This window comes from Rutilus rutilus (assembly GCF_951802725.1).
Source record: "Rutilus rutilus genome assembly, chromosome: 13".
Lineage (NCBI taxonomy): Eukaryota > Metazoa > Chordata > Actinopteri > Cypriniformes > Leuciscidae > Rutilus > Rutilus rutilus.
The window spans coordinates 30229022-30252229 of record NC_140218.1 but is presented as its reverse complement, the minus strand read 5'-3'; the positions used below and the strand labels follow the sequence as shown (position 1 = coordinate 30252229).

The 23208-nt window shown below is 38.3% G+C and overlaps 1 protein-coding gene across 2 annotated transcripts in view; it reads left to right on the top strand.

The window, feature by feature from the left end:
- pkp1a (plakophilin 1a) overlaps positions 1–21763 on the top strand; it is a 33274-nt gene extending 11511 nt beyond the window's left edge. The window contains exons 3-14 of one of the 2 annotated variants that reach the window (XM_084427957.1): positions 574–806; positions 1244–1388; positions 3248–3455; positions 5088–5250; positions 7968–8085; positions 8983–9141; positions 9786–9953; positions 11996–12149; positions 16597–16783; positions 16981–17065; positions 20423–20514; positions 20603–21763. In XM_084427957.1, the coding sequence (XP_084284083.1) occupies positions 574–806; positions 1244–1388; positions 3248–3455; positions 5088–5250; positions 7968–8085; positions 8983–9141; positions 9786–9953; positions 11996–12149; positions 16597–16783; positions 16981–17065; positions 20423–20503 (1701 nt within the window). In that variant the 3' untranslated portion in view covers positions 20504–20514; positions 20603–21763. The remainder of the gene's footprint in view (positions 1–573; positions 807–1243; positions 1389–3247; positions 3456–5087; positions 5251–7967; positions 8086–8982; positions 9142–9785; positions 9954–11995; positions 12150–16596; positions 16784–16980; positions 17066–20422; positions 20515–20602) is intronic. The other variant, XM_084427958.1, reaches the window with a different exon arrangement.
- The last annotated feature ends 1445 nt before the right edge of the window (positions 21764–23208 follow it).

Sequence of the window (23208 nt, the reverse complement as noted above, 5' to 3'; positions counted from 1 at the left end):
GGGTGGAGTATCTCCAGATTACATTGGATCAACTTCTAGGTGTTTACAAGTGCTGTCAACAGAGACTGACAGTTAGCCTATATGCAAATTTAATCTCTTCCTTCTGGCCATAGATTGCCCATGTGTAGAAAGGCCAGTTATAGCATGCGTTATGTTCCTGTAGCTATAAGAGCTTTAAACACATAAGAAATCGGCCGCTGATACATCATATTATGTCCTTGCTTTGTGTGTGTGTGTGATAAGTCTGTGATACATCAATAGCAGCACAAGTGTTTTGCAATAGAACATAATAAGTGCATTGTAATTTTATATATATATATTTTTTTTTTATGTAAGTACATAGTAGTTAACCTAATATAAAGTGTGACCAAAAAAAAACAAGCTTAACATTTCTAGTTAAAGCGTTTGGTTGCAGAAACTAAGGGATGAGTCATAATTATTTTCTGATTGAGCTCAACTTGTATAAACATAAATATTGATAATAAATATAATTTAATCGTATTACTGTTTTTTATTTTATTTTCTTTTTTTATCTATTAGCACTTTATTCATCATTGCTTTTTATTTTCCCAGACTAGTCGCAGCTTGTCTGTGCGCAACACGGTGAGAAGACAGACCAACAGGGAGTCTCAGAAGAGCTGGAATGTGGAGTCTCAATCCAATGGGATGCAGACCAGTGGCAGAAATACCCAGAAGCTCCAATCCATGAAGCTCCGATCCACGAGGCTGGAGAATAACCAGCAGATCAGCGCCAGCGGATCACAGATCATTAACATCAAGCCTTCCTCCAGCCAATCACAGACAGGGTGAGTGTGCAAGAAATTTATTTCAGCAAAAACATCTGCGTCCCAAGTACTACAGTATGTACTAAAAGTACTGTGCCAAAGCACATTAGATGCTTGATAGAAACATTTCATATAAGATATTTTGGTAACTGTTTAATTAAAGCCTTTATGTATGCCTTTAAGGTGAATTATAATGTATTATAATTGTAGTTACAATTATTCATGAGACCATACAATGCATTATAAGGCGCATTATAAGGTAAACTATAGTCTGAAATATTATCTCGCATCCTCTGTCTGCTAGTGTGCGCCTAAAAAATAACTTATAATAATCTTTCTTTCTTTTTCTTCTAGAGAGAAAGAGGAAAATCAGAATATACAACATAAAAAAATACAACATAAAAAGAGGAGCTAACTTCATTTTTGTGTCTCTTACATATTTCAAAACCATGGTTCAGAGCGAATGGTGCCAGTGGAGAATTGCCTGATATCACTCTGGAGGAAGCAGTGGGGTATCTGACACTCTCGGATGAGACCTCTCAGCTGCGTGGAGCTTCATTCATACAACACAAAACCTTCACAGAAGAAGGAGCCAAAGAAGAGGTCAGGAAACTGTTGCATGTGCCAAGATTTTAGTCACAATTAGTCAGAATTAAATGATTGGTTAATTTGTCAGTTAATGTGTTGATTATTCTGATAAAATGCTAAGATCTATTTATCTGTCTGTCTGTCTATTTTGATCGGCCACAGCATTTTAGGAGCAGGTGAACAGTCAGTTTTTGAATTTCATGTGTTCGAAGCAGGAAAATAGTGCAAGCGAAAAGATCTGTGTGACTTTGACAAGGGCCAAATAATGATGGCTAGACAACTGGTTCAAAGCATCTCCAAAACGGCAAGTCTTGTGTGGTGTTCCTGGTTACCACTGGTTAGTACTTATCAAAAGTGGTGCAAGGAATCACAACCAGTAAACTGGTGTCAGGGTCATGGGTGCCCAAGGCTCATTGATGCATGTGGGGAGTGAAGGCTAGCCCGTCTGGTCTGATCACACACAGCTACTATAGCTCATATTGATGAAAAATGTAACCCTTGTGCATCCTTATGGACATTTTTATCTTTTTCAGTTTTGTTTTGTTTTTTGATCATTTTTCCTGTGTTAATGCATGTATACATTTTGGCACAGGTGTGTATTTTTATTGGAATTTTACTATTTCACCCCCATTTTCTTTAATAAATCTATGTTACACGAAGTACACAAAATAGTTACTCTCAGGACCTTAGGGACAAAAATGTCCCAATTGAAACTGCAACTTTTAATCCCAGGGCCATTTACCTATAAAATGATGTAGTCATGTTAAAGTCCCCCTGTGGTAAAAATCAAGCTTTTAATGTAGTTTATATGTCTATGTGGTGTTTTTAATATGCTTTAAGACAAACCATGTGCAAATTCATAAGTCAACACCATTGCTGAGTATTTTCTCCTTAAAAGTGATCTCAAAAACACGGATTGAAATCGCTGGTGTTTCTGACGTCACAAACTACCTTGTAACCAATCAGATCAACGTGTGATCGTCAACGAGTGGATCTCTGAGCTGCTGTGAGTGAGTGGAGGTGGGGCTAATTTGCATATTCATAGAACCGCATATACTAAATGAGGCTAGGGTGTAGAGTTAAATTCAAGCTATTTTAAGGTAGATGATGACCCCTGTCCACTGCCGATAGACCCTACAATGGGCAAGTGAGTGTCAAAACTGGACCATGGAGCAACAGAAGAATTTCCTTTTAGATCAGGTGGATGGCCAGGTGCTATTGCATCGTTTACTTGGTGGAAAAGATGACAACAGGATGCAGTATGGGAAGAATGCAGGGCGTCGGAGGCACTGTTGTGCTCTAGGAAATGTTCTGCTGGGAAACCCTGGTTCCTGGTTCGTGTGGATGTTACTTTGACACGTTCCACCTACCTAAAGTTTGTTTCAGACCAAGTACATCCCTTATGGCAATGGTGTTCCCTTATGAAAATGGCCTCTTTCAGCAGGATAATGCACCCTGACACACTGCAAAACTTGTTCAGTAATGGTTTGAGGAACATGACAAAGAGTTCAAGGTGTTGCCTTTGAATCCAAACTCCCCAGATCTCAATCTGACTGAGCATCTTTAGGATGTGGTGGACCTACAAATCCGATCCACGGTGATTCCACCTCGCAACTTGCAGGGCTTAAAAAAATCGGCTGCTAATGTATTGGTGCCAAATACCACAGGACACCTTCTTGTAGAGTCCATGCCTCGACATTTCAGAGCTGTTTTGGCAGCAAGAGGGAGATCTACATGATGTTTGGCAGGCGGTTTTAATGCTGTGGCTGATCAGTGTATATCTGTCTATGCATCCATCTGTCCGTCTTAAATGTACTTAAGAATAATGATATTTAAATAATTTACTAATAAGTGTTGTTTGGTATCCCTAAAAGGTTTGGCGGTTGGCAGGGATTCCTGCTCTGATTCAGTTGCTGAAAAGCGACAATTTACACTTGCAACAGACAGCCGCCTCTGCACTGCGCAACATAGTTTTTAAAGACAAAAAGAACAAGATTGAGGTGGAAAAATGCGAAGGACTAGAAGCCATTCTGACGTTGCTCAGAAACACCAACGTAGCAGAAACCCAGAAACAACTCACTGGTAAGACGTGGCACTCTCACTCGACTCCTTCCTGTGGTTCAACATTTTAAATGTGTCGTGTGTCATTTGTTGTTGTATGACCTCATCAAGTTTCAAGTTTGTATTTATTTTATAGCACATTTAAAAACAGCAAACAAGGCTGACTCTTATCACCCGACCTCAGGTTTCGTGTGGGATTGTGTGGACAGAGTAGCTCGGACAAATAGCTCGGTGCCAGATTATTTAAGGATTTAAAAACGAGGAGAAGAATTTTAAACTCAATTCTAAAATGCACAGGTAGCCAATGCAGCGATTTTAAGATAGGAGAAACATGATCAAATTTACATTTTCTTTTGAGGAACTTTGCAGCAGCATTCTGTACTAATTGGAGACGAGCAATAGAGTATTTGGAGATGCCATAGTAGAGAGAGTTGCAATAATCCAACCGCGATGTAATGAGTGCATGGATAGCAATCTCTAAGGTTTTCTCAGAAAGGGAGGATTTGATCTTGGAGAGAAGATGTAGCTGGAAAAAAACAAGAACTAATCACCGCATTTATTTGTTTATCACATTTAAAGTTCTGATCCCAGAAAACACCTAAGTTCTTAATGCATGATGAAGTAGAAGGAGAAAGGTAATCCAGGTCAATGTTACTGCTCTTAAAGTTTTCATGGGGGCCAAAGACTATAATCTCGGTTTTGGATTCATTCAGAAATGAGATATTTTGAGAAAACCACAATTTCACTTCATCTAGGCATGCAAAAAGAGATTTCAGAGCAGCATGTTTGTTGCGTTTCAGAGGCAAATAAATTTGGGTATCATCTGCATAGCAGTGAAATGATACACCATGCTTTCTGAAAATGGAGCCCAGAGGAAGGAAATGCAGTGAAAAAAGAATGGGTGCGAGAATTGAACCCTGCGGCACTCCACAGGAGAGTTGGGCTGGCGAGGAAGAAAAATTACCCAGTTTAACAGAGAAACTTCTATTCGTTAGATATTATTTAAACCAACTCAGGGCAGTTCCGATGCCCACAAAACATTCTAGTCGGGACAGGTTTAGGGTCTACTCTGCTCTAGTTTAGGGATAAGAGAGTTTTATGATCAACTGTATCAAAAGCCGAGGTTAGGTCTAACAGTATTAGGATCACAGAGTCACCAGAGTCAGTCGCTAACAGTATATCATTCGAAACCCTTAATAAAGCAGACTCAGTGCTGTGCAGAGGCTTAAAACCAGACTGGAAAGTTTCAAGAATTTGATTTGAGCTGAGAAATGACTGGAGTGGAATGAGAACGGTTTTCTCCAATGCTCGAGATAGGGATTTTAATCATTTTCGACCTATCATCAAGTGAAGGTTTCTTGAGAAGAGGTGTAACAGTAGCTTGTTTTAGGCTATCAGGGATAGTCCCTGTGCTCAAGCATTTATTCAGAAAAAAACACCAAACATGTTCCAACTGAGTCAAAAATTTGTTTCAAAATACGGGCAGAAAGAACACCTCATCACATTGTATGTTAATGGTGTCCTTTTATTGTTAACATGAAAGAAAGTGACGCGGTTTGGTTTTGTGTTTTGATATTAATGTGTTTATCAAGAGCTATTTAAAAAGAACATTGTGAAGGATACAGCGTGACCTTTGGTGTCGGATCTGTTCAGGTTTGTTGTGGAATCTGTCCTCGGCTGATGCGCTGAAGCCAGAGCTGATCAAGAACGCCCTGCCTCTGCTTACAGAAAGCATTGTGGTGCCATACAACAATTGGACTGACAGCAACAGACACATTGACGACGAGGTCTTCTACAACACCACCGGCTGTTTCAGGTGAGAGTTGCACTGTCTGAGTCCTCTAGAGAAACTGACTGTTGAGTCCAAGGGCATGTGATATCCGAACAGATGATGAATAGAATATTTTAAGTGCTTTAAAGTGCCTCTATTAAGCTATTATAAAGGTTGCTATTTTTGTTTTGGTGTCTCCTACAATATGTTTACATGCTTTCAAGTTAAAAAAAATACTTTTTCTCATACATGCCGGCATGACCTCTTTTCTCAGTGTCTAAAACGGTTTGATAAAGGATTCAGACTCTCTAAAACCCCTCCTTTCCACAAGCCTACTCTGCTCTGATTGGTCAAATGGGCCAGTCTGTTGTGATTGGTTTACTCTGCTCTGATTGGTCAGATGGCTCAGTCTGTTGTGATTGGTTTACTCTGCTCTGATTGGTCAGATGGCTCAGTCTGTTGTGATTGGTCTACTCTGCTCTGATTGGTCAGATGGCTCAGTCTGTTGTGATTGGTCTACTCTGCTCTGATTGGTCAGATGGCTCAGTCTGTTGTGATTGGTCTGGTCTGCTCTGATTGGTCAGATGGGCCAGTCTGTTGTGATTGGTTTGGTCTGCTCTGATTGGTCAGATGACCCAGTCTGTTGTGATTGGTCTACTCTGCTCTGATTGGTCAAATGGCTCAGTCTGTTGTGATTGGTTTGGTCTGCTCTGATTGGTCAGATGACCCAATCTGGGCTGCGTTCAGCCCTGACAAAACTTTGCACAATGTTTTTTAAACAGAAACGGTGATGCGTTGAACACACTGTTCTGATGACGCAAGAGTTGCAACTATGGCAGCTGAGAAGGCCATTCTTTGTGTTCTTTGTGAAGAATTTACTGAGCCTGATGAAGTCGGTATAAATATGTGTTTAATACTACAAAATATGCCCGATGTTACAGTTACTGTACTTGCCGCCCAGAACAAAAGAGAACATCCCAATCGAGTGAAGGGATTGCTGAAACTGAAATGGAAGCACACATCTTACCTAATTCAGACTAAAACACATCTATTTAGCCTCACATACTGACTTTATTTGTAGTTCATACTGTTTTAATACCCTGTATTTTCTTTCTCATTTTTAGGAAAAGCACTTAATTACCATTGTTTATTTCTATACCAAATGTCATACACTTGCAATGAAGCTACAAATATAAACAACTACATCATTATGTTGATATTCTATATTTTTACAATAAAACTTACGACAAACATGTCTTCTAATATCCTCAGTTGTTGCGTATACCGAGCTGCATCGAACACATTTGTAAATTACTTTCCTTGAACCCATTGTACGAGTTCACTTTAATACCGTGTGCTTTATATACATGTCGCTGCTGATTGGACTGCAGTTCTGACACACCCACCAAACAAGAGAAAACGTATCTCAAACCCCGTTGCACACCGGTGCACGCCATTTCCAGGAAACATGACGTTCAACCCGGAAACCGTAGCAAAACGTTGTGCACCGTTTTGAACTTGAACGTGCCCCTGTTGTGATTAGTCTGGTCTGCTCTGATTGGTCAGATGGCTCAGTCTGTTGTGATTGGTCTACTCTGCTCTGATTGGTCAGATGACCCAGTCTGTTTTGATTGGTCTACTCTGCTCTGATTGGTCAAATGGCCCAGTCTGTTGTGATTGGTCTACTCTGCTCTGATTGGTCAGATGACCCAGTCTGTTTTGATTGGTCTACTCTGCTCTGATTGGTCAAATGGGCCAGTCTGTTGTGATTGGTCTACTCTGCTCTGATTGGTCAGATGTCCCAGTCTGTTGTGATTGGTCTACTCTGCTCTGATTGGTCAGATGTCCCAGTCTGTTGTGATTGGTCTACCGCTTACAGCACGTGTCGGAAACAAAATGCCAATTACCATATCTGAATTTAAGCTCCGGATCTTCCTCAGCACTTGATAAACAGTGATACAAACAGTAACAATTGCATCGGTTTAACCTTTTTCATTCAAGCGCGAGTCCTTTGGAAGTGCATGTAAAGTGGATTTGCTTCCGCAGTGCAGAAAACAGCGTCTTCTCGACATGTCAACAACATGAACCAAACTCTTCCAGTCTCAGCTACAGCTACAGTGTTTGAGGGTCAAAGTAGACATTGTTCACAGGCAGCCAATAAAGACCATAGACTGCCATTATGCACATTAGTTACAAACATATGTAGATTTGGGCAGGAAGTAAGACTGTAATCACTAATGACTCATTTCAGGATCGACTCTTTCATTTGAGAGACAATCACTCCATTTATCTTGCACTTTGATCTTTGAAACTTCCCAGACCTTTTACATTCACAAACAGCTATATTACACACGACATGAAAGGTAATATCCATAAAACCATAATAGAAGCACTCCTCCAGCACAATCATAGTCTGCTAACTTTAACTCACAATAATTCCTCACATGGGCAGCGGCTTAGAAACGCTAAACCCCCTGGAGTTGATTTCATCTGTGTGATGCCTTAAAATGTATCTGTGCTAATCTACAGCAGATTTCTCAGAGCTGTCGTGTTGTGCCATGCATGTTTTCATACCAACGTTGTATTACCTATCTTGCTTCTTATCAGAGGCATATCACGAGATGTTTGTTTACTTGGGTTGGACTGATAACTGTGACATCACAGACTGGCACACATATAACCTAGTGTGTTGTTTGTTTTCTAAGGATAATTTGGAAAAGTAATGTTTGTTTTAATGCTAAGTTTTGGTTGTGCTCTCACAGAAACCTCAGCTGCGCCAGCGATAATGAGAGGATATCTATGAGGAACTGCACGGGACTTATCGACTCTCTCGTGACGTATATTCAGACTCAGATGGATAGAGGAGAGCCAGATGATAAGGTTATCATGCTTTCATTTTTTTTCTGCATGATCTGCAAGCTCTTACTCTAGATGAAAAAATATGTGGACACCAAAAACGATGTCCCAAAGTTGGAAGCACAAGGTTCTTTAACATTTATTTAACCTCTAAAATTAATAAATGTACATTTATTAACTGTTTATAATGTTTGATGCATCCAGATTTTATGGTTCATATCGTATGATATAGGAGAATATTGAGCTCATATTCGAGGACAAAAAAAATCCACATCAGTTTTATTCAGAGGCCCAAACTGAGCAAAAAAATGCTATTTTATGATCAAAGCTCTGTAGTTTTTATTGATGGGCAAAACATTTAATGAAATACAATGCAACGATGATTGAGAGATGAACAAATAAACCTTCCTCAAAAGCCTGATGGATCATATTTGATACATTTTAACACGTTTTTTTCTAAAAAAAGATGTAAACTTGAGGTGTTTCAGTCCAGTTATTGTCTTGAAATATTACTAACAATTTAAAAGTTATTCTTATATTTACTTTATAAAACTTATATTTGCTGTTTTTATAAAACAGCAAAAAGACATGTGAACCATGATCTGAAGGGGGATGTTTTTACACTAAATGTATGTGTTTTTATACTGAATTATACTAAAATGCCTTTTACTTGCTAAGAAAACTATCAATCAGATGACAGAAGGAATGTAATAAAGTACAATCAAGTTTTTATCATGTTGAAAATCTATAGGCCTTTTTTTTTGCACATCAAATATGATACAGCAGGCTTTATAGGGTCAAGCATATTCATAGAATTTTAACTTCAACCAGAATACTCCAGAATATTGCCAAAAATGTAGTGCAACAAGCTAAAATTTACTTGTGTGTCCTGGTTCTCTGTTTATGTGATGCGGGGAGCAGTCAGTGGAAAACTGTGTCTGTATACTCCATAACCTGAGCTTCCAGCTGGAGAAAGAGGCTCCTGAACACTTCACAGAGTTATCTAGCCCTGTAGAGAGCCCATATGAGAACAAAAACAAAAAGAGCATCTTCAGCCCCAAGAGAACCAAGATTCAAAAGGTACAAGCTGTTCCTGATGAAACAACTAACATGCAGTATGTTTTAAATGCTACATCCCAAGCGCGTATGACTTTCTGTGTAAAACAAAAGGAGAAATATTAGGCTTTTGGAACTTTCAAGCTTTGTAAAGTCATAGAAGAAACAGACTAAAATATATGTTTTGGGTGAACTAGTCCTCCAACCAGCAATACCTTCTGGTCATTGCCATAGATATGCTGGTATACTAAAAAAAAAAAAAAAAAAAAACTCTTGAACATGATTCAATCATGGACAGTGGTTCCACATGATTGAATTAAGTTATTTGGACACAATTGAATCACGTTATTTGGACACGATTGATTCAAGTTATTTGGACACGACTGAATCAAGTTATTTGGAACCGATTGAATTAAGTTATTTGGACGTGTCTAATTTTGATTGGGTTTACTCAACTCGCTTAAGTTCATCCACCATGAAGTATTTGAGTTGAGATAACATGGTTCCATCGTTTGGAACCACTGTCCATGATTGAATCATGTTTAGCCAAAGAGTTATTTTTTGTGTGTGTGTGTAGAAGTGACCCAAACAACACTAACTAGCCTGAACCAAGTTGTTAAGCATTTAAAAGGTGTGTTTAATACATTCACACTCCTTTTTGTGATCAGGCGCTCAGCTTCTCAGCCATGGAGGTGGATGAGCCTGAAGGAGTGAATTGGTTGTACCACCAGAAGTCTCTGCAGCTGTACCTGTCTCTGATGGGCTTCAGTCACAAAGAAGCCACTCTGGAGGCGTGCTGTGGAGCTCTGCAGAACCTCACAGCTTCAAAGAGCCCTGTACGTGCTGATACACGGAATACAGTTGACATTGAACTTGACACGGTCCCAGCGGATTAATATCAGTTGTATTAAAGCTAAGGCCATAAAAAGTCTTAAATATCTGAAATGGTATAAGAAATGTAATTTTAAGAAGTTTGGGGACAAAAAACAGTAATCGCAATATGGCTTAATGTGATTATTAAACTTCAAAAGGCTATGATTTAAAGGTGTAACTTTAATATGTTTGCAGATATTTAGGAAACATGCTAAGTTGACATACTCGTTTCTCTGAAAAACACTTCTGCAGCCAGTTATATTACTTTGAAATGTGCGTTTCGTGTCGGAATGTCTGTTTTTGTTTTGGTCTGTGTGACTCCGCCCACTGCCACTTCACCCAATAGTATTTCGACACCCCCGGGATGCCAGTTGGCAGGAAACACAGCGTATTGCAGCCAGCAAACAAACTGGGTCAGAGATTGCAGATTCCACACAACCTAAAATGCCTCGGTATCCATCTAAAAATCTCTATGAACGAGAGCATATTAAAACGCAGATAAATCAACTCATCAACTTGCAGTCTCCTCGGCGATCATTGTCAATTGCACTCGTTCCTGTTGCGTGTCCTCAAACTGGCTACCCATGTGAGCGTCGAATCTGAGGAGGAGGGGGCGGGGGAAACAACGATCTCTGATATTTTGAATTTGGACTGCAGTACCTATTTCGACCACTAGCTGTCATTCTTACAGACTGCACCTTTAATAAAGAAAATATGAGCACTGCACATTTCAAAGTAAAAACGCAGCACTGTTGCAGGTTCTTATGGCTCATGGTTTCAGAGCAGTTCGCAATCTATAAATACTGCACATTTGCCTAGCGATTCCTTATGAACTACTGTTGATGAATTATGACAATGTTTACTTTGTGTTTATATCATTCATGCAAACTAGTGACATTCATACCTTTTCTTACTAAATGGTTTGAAGACTGAAATGTGAGGTTTATCATTTTATGAAACTTTTTGTTTTTGTCAACCTGTATTATTTGAGCTGTAAATTTGTTTAAAATGTTAGTTTCAAAGTAATTTTATGGTTTAACCCTCTAGTGCTCTTCACATGACTGTCAAAAACCATTTTTTTTATTTTAATGAAATGAATGTACTATTATTATTATTATTTTTTTTTTTAGTTCAATAATATTTTTATTTTATTTAATATTTTGTATTTTTAGGGGATTTTATGGTACTAAATTATATTTATGCAGTAGTTACTTATAATCCATATATTCACTCTTTTAATATAGACCTGAAAATGAAATCTCCAACTAAGGGTACGTTTACACGACAGCAATATGCTTAAGTTTTCCTTTGAGTTTCCGCGCACAGACGACGGCACCATTGTCAAAACGATCCCTATTCACACGGATCCATGCAAATTACTAAAACACTGTATTCTACCATTAGATGGAGATGAAACACTAGAGACTGAAAACGTAGTAAGCATGTGCATGACATCATCGTCTTCAGAGATTCGTGTTTTTGTTGTTTACACGGAGACCGTTTTCAAAACCTTGCACTTTGAAACACGTTTTCAAAAGTTACCAGGCACCTAGAATGCCGTTGTCGTGCACGAGCGGCCAAAACGCATAGACAGTTTTGTTTTTATTTGAAAATGGTGTCTTGTAAACAGCCCCTTAAACTGTTGTAAATTCCCATTCGTTTCCAAAGCGGTCATTTTTGACCACAAGGAGTACAAGTGTGACTTTTTTTTTCTTGTCTTCACATAGCAGGTCCCAAAATCTTTACCAGGTTTCATACCATTCCGATGAAACGTAACTTTTTTCGGTAAAAAAATGACAGAAGAGCATCAGAGGTGCTTACGTTATATGTTACCATAATATGCTACCATAGACATTTACCCTACCCTGCCCATATGGTGTTAATTTTATTTGTGCAGGTCATAAAAAGGGTCTTAAAAAGCCTTAGATTTGATTTTAAAACCCCTCAAATGCTCTGCTTGAGGAAAAGCAGTTAAAATTATATTTTGATTGGATCTCTGCCACAGGTGTCCACTCTGGTGAGTCAAACCATCATAGAGAAGCTGCAAGGCCTGCCTGTCATTTCCCCTCTGCTGATTTCTAAAAACTTGGGCCTACAGAAGGCCGCCATATCCTTAGTGGGCAACATGTCCCGGGTGGCATCTCTACGGGGAACTATGGGTAAGAGTCTTTTTTCACACTTTCACAACTTACGCACTACTAAATAGTTTTGTGTTGCACCATTAAACTTAGTTGAAGCGTAACTCTACGTATAAACTAAATATTTCCGGAAGCCTCCGACTAGAAGTAATGGTAGGAAGTAAACAGCAGACTGAATGATCTGCATCAATAAGCTCTTGTTTTACCCGACAGACTTCAATCCTTTAGACATAAATGATCATTTTGACATTTACACTCGCTTACATTTTACTCACATTCATGACGTAAAACCGCTTTGACTGTTAAAGGCTGCCATCGGATCATTAAATGTCATATTATGCGACTACACATTACTTTACAGAGAGTTTATGACCTATACGTTCTGCCTTAAACAAATGCTGCAAGCGAATAAAGTACAGTTAGGGTGTGTTCACACTTGTAGTTCAGTTCGCTCAGTTCATTTGGTCCAGACCCCCCCAAAAAATGTGTCCTGGTCCGCTTAGCATTCACATTGGCATTTTAACACCGAACATAAAGATACCGAACCTAAAGACATAGGGATACGTTCTCAACCTGATTGGTTGGCTTTTATTTCACGACGGAACTTGTCGAACATCCGAAACAATGCTGTGTTCTGGAATAAATGCGCTCGTTGTGTGTGCGTAACCTACCTATGATGGTATTTTGACCAGCTGAGAACTCGTGAAGAGCTTATAAATGTGTAAAGGAGTGAAAACAGTGTCAGGAATACCTCTGTCACACACACAAACGAAGATCTGCTGCGAGGAGACGCGGTTCTGATGCCTGTACCGAACTGTGATGAGCAACATCACGACTATGACGAGAAAAAACAGGAGCATTATGTCCTTTTTAGGGTTGCGTCTTGTGACATCATGTCCTGTTTTTGGGTAGTCGCACCAGAGTTTGTTTTAATCGAGCCAAACATGTCAACTGTGAACACACCCTTAGTTACAGACCAACTTGTTGTTACTAAGCTTCTGTTGTGGACTTGACATTCCAATTTAAGTAGGAACTTAAGAATGGCTGGTGCAACCCCACCCTGAAGCTCGCTTAACGCACTTGTAGGACTCCTTAAATTTTTGCTCAGTCACTCAACAGCAGGTCTGAGTGTGTGAATTGTGACACTAAACTGACAGCAGCAGAATGTCAACTGATACCCCAGGGGCAGTAAAAATAACAAAATATCTTACCCAATGCATTTTCTGAACATAATGACTTAAACATAATGACAGTATTTACTAAACTAATTAAGCCATCTGATATGATCACTACATGTGGTATCTTGTATCTAAAATATATGTTGTGTGATATTGCTTTTATGCAGCATGCATTTATTATACATAAAATATATACTATATATATATACTTCTTCCTCTAATGGAAAAAAAGACAAAGCATCAAACTTGCACGTCACTAAAGGGGTCATAGAATGAGAATTCAAATATTCCTTGATCCTTTGACAGTTAAGAGTTTGTTATACTATAAAAATACCCTGTAAGTTTCAAAACTCAAAACTTACTTGTTATTCCAAAAACTGCTTTTATTGAAAGCAAGGCCAGCAAACGACAGGATCTAAAAAGTGGAGACTTGTGAAATCACACTTCAGCTTTGGCCCCGCCCACTGGAGCGTTCGTGAACAGTGACATCAGAACGAGAAAAGATCGATACAGGATACCATTACCTTCCAAACGATCCTAATGTTTTTTTCCCCCAACAATGTGAACGTCTCAGCTGAGCATTATTTGTTTGTATTCGGTGTATTTCACTGTGGATTAATTGGTAAATTTTGGCGAGGCTTTGCAAACAGACTTTTATGATATGGATCTGCCAGCAACTCCACAAACATGTAAGTAGTCATGTTTATTCTAATGCCTGATCTGTGATCAGTGATTTCTGATGTAATTATTCAAGTTCAGACAGATTATCTCTCAAAATATCGTTCAATACTGTTTATGTATCAGTAAATCAAGCCAGTGACTAAACGATCAACTTCACGTCGTTTCTCTTAGTTGGATGAAAATAATCTTATTTAAACTGTGATTAAATTATATAAAGAAAGCGATCAAAGAACGCTCCCTTTCCAATTGCCCAAGCTGTCAATCAAACAGCGCGAGTTTATCTGGACACTTGCCAAAACTCGTTGAAATCAGTCATCACAAAATCATGACGCTGTTACAATGTACAGTACAACGAAGCTCTTACTGTATTTACATCGTGTTTGCATTGTTATTTGGTGAAAGCCAGATGTGTAATTTCTTACGCGATCAACAGACTGTCCGTCATCTGCTCAATGCTCATCACTGCAACCTTTCATGTGATGGGAATAGATCATTATGATCAATACTTTTCACGATTCCTTAATCTCGATAGCTGTTATAGTAAATACGTAGTAAAAGTTTTAGAGAGAGTTCCACATGTAATACTAGCTATTTCATATGCAAACATGTCAGCCAATCACAGCAGTGGGTGTTTACACTGAAGTCTCACAGCCAATCACAGCAGTGGGCGTTTACACTGAAGTCTCACAGCCAATCACAGCAGTGGGCGTTTACACTGAAGTTTCACAGCCAATACCAGCAGTGGGCGTTTACACTGAAGTTTCACAGCCAATCACAGCAGTGGGCGTTTACACTGAAGTCTCACAGCCAATCACAGCAGTGGGTGTTTACACTGAAGTCTCACAGCCAATCACAGCAGTGGGTGTTTACACTGAAGTTTCACAGCCAATCACAGCAGTGGGTGTTTACACTGAAGTCTTACAGCAGACACGCCCCTTCAAACAGAGCGTTCAAAGCAGAGGCTAAAATTAGACTTGGAAAAATGGCATATATTTATAAATTATGAAAATTTTTGATGTTAAAATCATACTAACATTGTAAGGGCACCCCAGGAAACATTATAAAATAATAAAATAATCCAGTCTATGACCCCTTAAAGGGGTGGTAAAACACCTTTTTTCGAAGGCTTGATTGTGTTTGCGGGGTGCACTGTAACATGTGTTCCTGCTTCGTTTTAAAAAATTTGCATTATTTTTCACATCTTTAACCATTATTCTACACTGCTCTATCCCTCCTTGTAAAAGCGGTCGGATGATTTCCGGGTTCTATGAAGCCCCACCCTCAAAAATACGCAATGGGCTCAGATTGGTTAGCTGGCCCAGTGTGTTGTGATTCGCTAACCGCCAAGTGCATGTTGTTCGGAAACGTCACGCCCCTTACCCTTACCGGTAGTTTGTGCTTCGGTGTATTATAAACAATGGCATCAATATTGCCATACCAATTTGAGCCCGAATCAGACTCGGAGAATGTTAGTGGAGAGGATCGAGCAGAACCTGTTCAAGAACGGCCGTTTCAGAATGTTTTTTTAAGACTGCAGATCTATTGTGATTGCTACTGACTATATGGCACTGTTACTTTTGTATTTTTAGAACGATTGTAGCCAAATATCTGTCGCCAGAACTATTAACCCAATACAAACACTAAACATTGGCTTTACAACGGTAGCCAAATCAAACACAAAACCATGTTTAGCATGCCTGTAGATAAACAATACATAAAAGCTATAATCAAAGAATAATTCACACTGATCACATAAATGACAAAAACCACAAACATTCCAAGTTCGCTGCGCTGGTGATATTAAACAGAAGTTTGTATGTGTTTGTCGGATAAGTATGAATTTGCATTTAACAACCTGGTTTGTGGAGCCAAACAGCGTTGTCCTTCGTTTACTTCCTTGCTACAACGTACAGTTAACAATACGAACTATTACAGGAAAGCACATCAGCAAAAAAATCATACTTACAGGTTGTGGCTCGTAAACAACAGCTTCTGTTTTTAAAGTTGGAACTGCTCCATCTTTCAGGACAAGCCGTTGTGCGGATCCTGCATTGAACTCGCGTAGATTGAGGAAGCTTTCCTCCGGAAAATGTGCAGCACAGATAGCGACATTTGGATTATAATTATGAAAAAATTCACAAAAAACTCCACCGTCCTTAGGAAGACTGAACAAAGTGGACCTGCAATCTGGGTGAAAATAACAGCGTTTCGACGGCATGGCGGCAACGACACTCTACTACCACAACTACTCTTCTCCAAAGCAACATAAAATGGCCTCGCCCCCTTTATTTATTGTGTTCCCAGCGGAGGGGTTTATGTAAATGTTGGGAGAAATGTCTTGTAGTCCCTACCGGCCGTTTAGTCCTTAGAAATTGATTTCTTTAAAAGCAAATATCTCCCTTTGCATTGAACTTTGAGCGTTGTAACTTTGCAGATGTTGTTTATGCTCAAACAGCAACATTACACACTAGCTAAAGTTAAAAAAGTGAAATCACATTCAACCACCCCTTTAAGTAACGTACAGACTGCAGTATTATTTTGCGCAGTACACTGTACTGCACTTGCAGCATTAACACTGCTAACGTTCATGTTGTTGTTTTCAACCACAGCCAAGGAAGTTCTTCCCAAAGTCAGCACTGTGGTCTCGACTGTGAACCTGAAAATGGTTGAATCGGACAGCTCCATCGCCACAGCGTGCCGCGTGATGCACACACTCATGCTGGCAGAGCCTGACATTGGGAAGAAGATATTGAACAAAAAACTCATCGACTCCCTGAGCATGCTGAGTACAACTTTGTAAGTGTGTCTAAAGGAAAACGCATGTTTGACAGTGAAGGGATGGCATTAGCAAACATTAGCAAGCTACTGGTTGGAGTTTTAGGAGGACAGAAATGATAAATGACTCTATGACATTCACCCATGGATGACAGGTACTCTATAAGAATTTGATGTGTATTAGCGGATAGCCTTCTGAGTTTCTCTCTTGCCTGCAGAGATTTCGACACAGCCAGAAAAGATGCTGGAGTTCTTCTCTGGATTTTGTGGGCAGAAAAGGACTTCCAGAAAGTGCTGAAAAAGGTAAGACCGTCCCACCTCAAACTGCTCAGAGGAGGTAAAATAATGTATATGCAATATGCTATACATGTTAATTTCTTATAATAATTATAAGACATTATAATAAAAAGCGCATATGCATATATATTATACATATTATTTTATTTAATTATTGTGTTTTAATTGTTTTATTTATTCTTTGCCTAATTAATTTTTTTTTTATATATTTTTTTTATTGGTATATAATTAAATTATTGGATATTTAATCGTGCTCATTTCAACAATCAACAACAAAAAAACAACAACATATGAATCATAAAGTGTATATGCAGTAAATTATATAAATTATAAAGTATTAATGCATTATTGCATGTGTTTTATTTGTAAAGCAATCAAAATAAGTAAGATATATATTTATGAATATTTTGAATATTTACTATGTAGAAATTACATAGTAATGTTTTGAAGTAATTGCACAGAATTATTAGAATATTTACAGTAGACATTTTATTATTAGCAGAGGCAGGTTTAAATTCATTGACACCAATGAAGGGGAAACCCGAAAACATCACTTCCTCTTCCACTGGCCTCTAAATAAATATAGGAGTATGAGTTTGTAGTTATTCAAAATGTAATTTCTCATGTCTTCTGATTGTGGAGTGAAATGACTCAAACATGTTCTTCAATGTCAATGTGAGCACAAAACCAGATACTTGGTTAATGAAAATTTCGAATAAAGAGTGATGGAAAAGAAAATGAAAGCAATATCTGATTAAAAGGAAAGAGGGTGTGGAAGGGTGTGTACACATGTGGTGCGCGCTTTTTTTTTTTTTTTTTTTTTTCTGCTTTGAGGTAAGAAAAAAAATCCCCAGGTTTTGCTCCATATCTCTGTCTGCGCAAACACAAACAAACACACACACACACACACACACACTCTTCCAGGCCCTGACTTGTACTCCACCCAACCCTTGAAGAGATTGATGGGGGTAAGAGAGGAATCCAGGGAGACGAGTTCATTCTCTGCCTGTTGGATTTGAAGGGCATAGGTAGGGCAAAATACTATTATGATTAATTGTGGGAAAATACTTTAGATTAAAAATCTTTATATTAACTGATTTCTATCATTGCAATACAGGTAATTAAAAACCATCTGTGCTCTTCAAGTGGTTTACATCATGGACATTTATGCATGTACACATTTACTAAAAATAAAAACTAACATAATTGGACAGGCTCAGTTAATTGTTTTTCGTGAATAAGAATGTGTGCAAAGCATTGTGGGTAATTGGAGGACACAATGGAGACATTTGATGCATCCTATAAAATGGGCCGAATGAAGGATGCAAAACAAAGGCTGCCTTCAAAAGATCCTTCCAGTTATGCAACGGTCGGGTTCCGAAAGTAAGAGCTTCTCCATAGAGATTTTAATGGTAACTTATAAACTTTCAAAGACAGCCTTACCATGAGCTACAAGGTTGTTAATCGATGTTGTTTGCGTCTGTTGAGCGTCAGCCCACATTATTTAAACTAATTAAAAAAAATTGTTTAACAGCTGAACATGTGGTGAAAAACTACATTACCCATGACCAATTAGAGGGTTTAAACAAGCAAAACATGGCAAAAGAGCTCTTTAGCTCCGCCCACTCCCATGAAGCACCGCAAATCGAGTCGGTCTCTCTACGCTCTTAAAATACTTAAATATTTTAAGTTTATTGCAAAAAATGCACATATATATATACAAACATTTAAGTTTTATATAATCAACATTTGTAAATGAGTAGTTTTATATATCTCCATTGTTTTTAAATTGATTATGCTGTTCGCAATGCATCATGGGATTGTATTTCTTTTCCTCACTAAAGCCGTCACACAGCCTTGTACCTTTTGTATTTGTGTCCGATTTTCAAATATTGTTTTGCTTCAAATCAAATTTTGTAGTGTTGTGATTCACCTCTGTTACGAACTGCTCTGACAGTAATCCACAAACGTAATTCAAATGACTGGCAAAGGGTCAAACCACAGGATTTATAATCCAACGAACAACAGAGTCCAAGACACAACCAAACAGGGAAAGCCAGGAAATAAGTAGTGATGGCAATTGCTTCATGAAGCTTTATGAATCTTTGGTTCCGAATTAATGGTTCGGAGCTTGTATCAAACTGCCAGAGTCACGTGATTTCAGTAAAGAGGATTCATTTCATCATAACTGTTTCGAAACGTTTTAAAACACTTCGAAATTTCAGTGGTTCACCGCTGGGTGAATGGTTCAACCCATGAATCATGAGGAGTCACTGGTTTTACCTGATATCTGACCAGTTTTATACATTTGTAGACGTTTTAATTAGACATTAGTATAATTAAAATGAATAATGGTAGTTAATAGTCTATTACTGGCCTGTTTAGCTGAGCCATTCAAACCCTGACAATTGATTAAAGAACATATAGACGCTTGATAATCTTATTAGATGATTAGATAATTGCATTTGAAAGATTTTACTTTCAACAAAAAATTTGCACTAGATTTGTTAAAGGTGTTTTTAATGCATGTTTGGCCCGGGGTTTTGTTGCATTTCCACTGTTCTGACCACTAGGGGTCACCGTGGAGACGGGTGTCGGACACGATACGGCACATTTGCTTCAACTGTTTCAGTGTTCCACGAAGCCTCGATCTGAACACCACTAGAAACAAGGCAGAAAATCAAAACCATAACACACGGAAACCAGGGAGAGCGCACTCATAAATGCAGTGCAAGGCAGACTTTGCAAAGAGTGAGTGAAAACACAGGGCTTATATAGGAAGAGCTTATAAGAAGTTATCAAACAATAATGAGTCCAGGCAATGGGTTATGGGAATTGGAGTTCATGATGGGAAAGCAAGGGAGTCTGGTGGAGATCATGGCCACTCCAGCTGGTGGATGGTTAAATTGGTTCATTGCGTTTAACGCTTTAACAAAGACTTTTCTTTAAGATGGTCTTTTGAAGAATCTCAATTGGAGGGATTTTCTTAGCAAATAGAAATACATTTGATTGATTGATTGATTGACTGATTGATTGATCGATCAGCATGCCGTTAATGAATCGTTTTTGACCCACTGACAGCACTATTGTAAAGTCTTCATGTAGTTGTGGTTGTTGCAAATATCCATCAGCCAGCCCATAGTGACAAGTTCAGTTCCACGATGGCTGACTTCAGCATAACTGCCATGACGAGCTCAGACAGGCATGTGTGAACACGTGATCACGAAGCAGTGATTCACTGCAGAACCACGACACGCGTTTGCTTCTGAGAGCTTTCACACTGTTAATTGTGATGGACTCGAGCGTCATTTTGAAAGGACGACGACGCTCCATTTATAGTTTTGACCTTTCGTTCTTTTGCAGGAAGGGATGGACAAGGACACGTTCATAAATGCCGTCACTGCTACGGCGTACAAGGCGGCAACAAGCATGAAAGGAAAATGAGAGATGTGCAGGTGAGTTGTATTTTATTTTAGTGCTTTGATTCTGACACCTTTTTATACTCTTTCTTTAATTTGATTTTTTTCAATTTGGGTTTTGCAGTTGAGGTCTCCTGGAAGCCACAGAGAGAGTAGCTGGATTTGGGAGAAGTTTCCAGCCGAAATGTATTGCAAGGCTTTATGGGTATAGATTTAAAGGGAAAGATGCCACGCCATGTCTCTCCCAACCCAGATGATATTCTTCTGTGGAACTAGAGGGCTGTCAAGTGCCAAAATTGTAAAAAAGTGATCATAAAAGTGCCTTTATGACTCGTGCGCTGTATTCCAGGTGCTTTGTGTGAGGAACACACTGAAAATGAAAGGGATAGTTCACGCAAAAATGAAAATTCTCTCATCGTTTACTGAACCAAACATTTATGACTTATGAAGATATTTTGAAGTATGTTGGAAACCAAACAGTTTTGGTTCCCATTGATTTCCATTGTAATTTTTTTTTGTTCATAAAATGGAAGTCAATAGGAACCAAAACCAAAAAAAAAAAAAAAAAAAAAAAAAAGAAAGTGGTGAGTAAATGAGTGAACTATCTCTTTAAGTTTTTCTCTGAAAATCATTTTCAGGTCTTTTCAATGAAGCAGTTCACAAAACTGCTCAGATTCATTCATTCGTGAATCTGGAATGTAGCTTGCGAGTTATATGGACTTTTTATTTTTGTATGATGTTTTTCTAGAATTTTTTGAGCTAGGCATCCCCAAATTGTGTAATTAATCCCATTCCATGATCAAATGAGTGGATGGCGTTTCATCTTGTCGCTCTCTGCACTGCTAATGCGGGCCTGTTTAGCGCCTAACACGCAGATGTGCACTTTTACCGTGGGAAACAGTTCTTACACTTAGGCTTGACAGACTTACACTACTGGTCCTGCAGAGTAATGATTCTACTCTTCTTCTTATGCTGCTTTCCTTCTCCTCCTGTGCTGTATGTACAAAAATGCTGGGCATATTGGTAAAGGAAGCAATATTTTAATGCAATATACAGTACACACTGGTTGAATCTTTTGCATTTTTTTGCAATGATGCCTGAATAGTTGAAGTAGGGTTAGGAATTATATGAAGCTTGTTTCCGCAACACAATAAATTTTTTTTAAAGATAATTGCGACTTTTTATCTCACAATTCTGACTTTTTTTCTTTTCTCGCAATTGCAAGAAATAGTCAGAATTGTAAGATATATATACTCGAAATATTATTTCGAGTCCAATTCTTAGTAAAAAAAAAAAAAAAAAGTTTATATCACAATTCTGATTTTAGAACTGAGAATTGCGACTTTATATAACACAATTATGGGAAAAAATTAAGAATTCTGAGATTAAAAGTCCTTACCTTTTCATGGCAGAAACAAGCTTCCATAGTATGAAAATTAGCATGTTTAAACAACATAAAAACCACTTTCACTTCCCAACGGAACGTGACCAACCTTCAACGTTGAAATATGGTTGAAATGAAGTCCGATGTTGTTTTAATAAATAAAATTAACGTTTTACACTGTGTCCTAACCTATGAAAGCTTGTTTCCGCCACAGAATAAAACATTTTAAAAGATAATTGTGACATTTTATCTCACAGTTGCAAGTTTACATCTCGCAATTCTGACTTTATTTAAAATATTTAAATATTTCCAGATATATTTAGATTCCATACCTTTTTAAAGCCAAACTTGCTGTTTTGATTGCTGTTTGCTTAATGTGTGTGATAGTGTATTTTGTGAATATTATTTTTATTTGACATTAGTTTGGCTTATGGGAAACTGTCTAGATAATTTGATCATGTTGTCAAAAAAATAATATTTTTGTAATAAAAAATTTAATATGGCTGTGTAAAATGACATTTGGCATCTGCATGAGCAAAAATGTACATTTTAATCTTGCATAAAACCTGTATTTCCGAAATAAAAGTGCAATCCAAAAATAAACATTTTATGTTAAGGTATGTTTCCTTTTTAACTGTATTTTTTTTTTTACCGTGTAGAGTATGTCCAACAGCCGTTAAACCTCAAACATGTCTTTATTATAGAGACAGATTATGGAATGTCATTTCGCCATCAGAAAGCAGACTTCTGAAGAAAGCTATTGTATTTATTAGTCATATTTAGTATGTTTACTCGTCTCCACCCTACACTAGAAACTACGGGCTGTGAGCCAGGAGATGTTTTATGACACGCACACATTTCCCAGAGTAATTATAAAGTTCCTGTTGCAATATTGGAGAGATTGAACGCTGGCTTCAGCAAGGGTCAGCAAGGGCGCTGCGTTTAGCCTGTTCTGCTCATGCTTGTTTAGTAGAATCATTGTTTTGTATGTTTATTGAGTTTTGTTTCAGATGGGCACTTATCAATGTTAAAGCACTAGCACATGATGATGATGTGAATAGCAGAAAGTGTTCATACTTCATAGAGCACGTGCTCCTGTGCCGAATGGTAATATTTGCATATCATTTGGGAGGAGAATCTCTTGACCTCTTTGCCTTTCAAACCACAGAAAGGCCTGAGGGGTCAATGAAAGAAAAGAGCTGGGTGTGGAAATGTTTATTGTGCATATGCATGAATGTCTTGCTCTGCCTCCGAGTAATTTACAGTCAGACCAAAAATTATGTTTTTTTTATTAGTGGGTGCAGCACACTATAAGTGAGGATAGCAAAATAAAGTAAACTGTGATG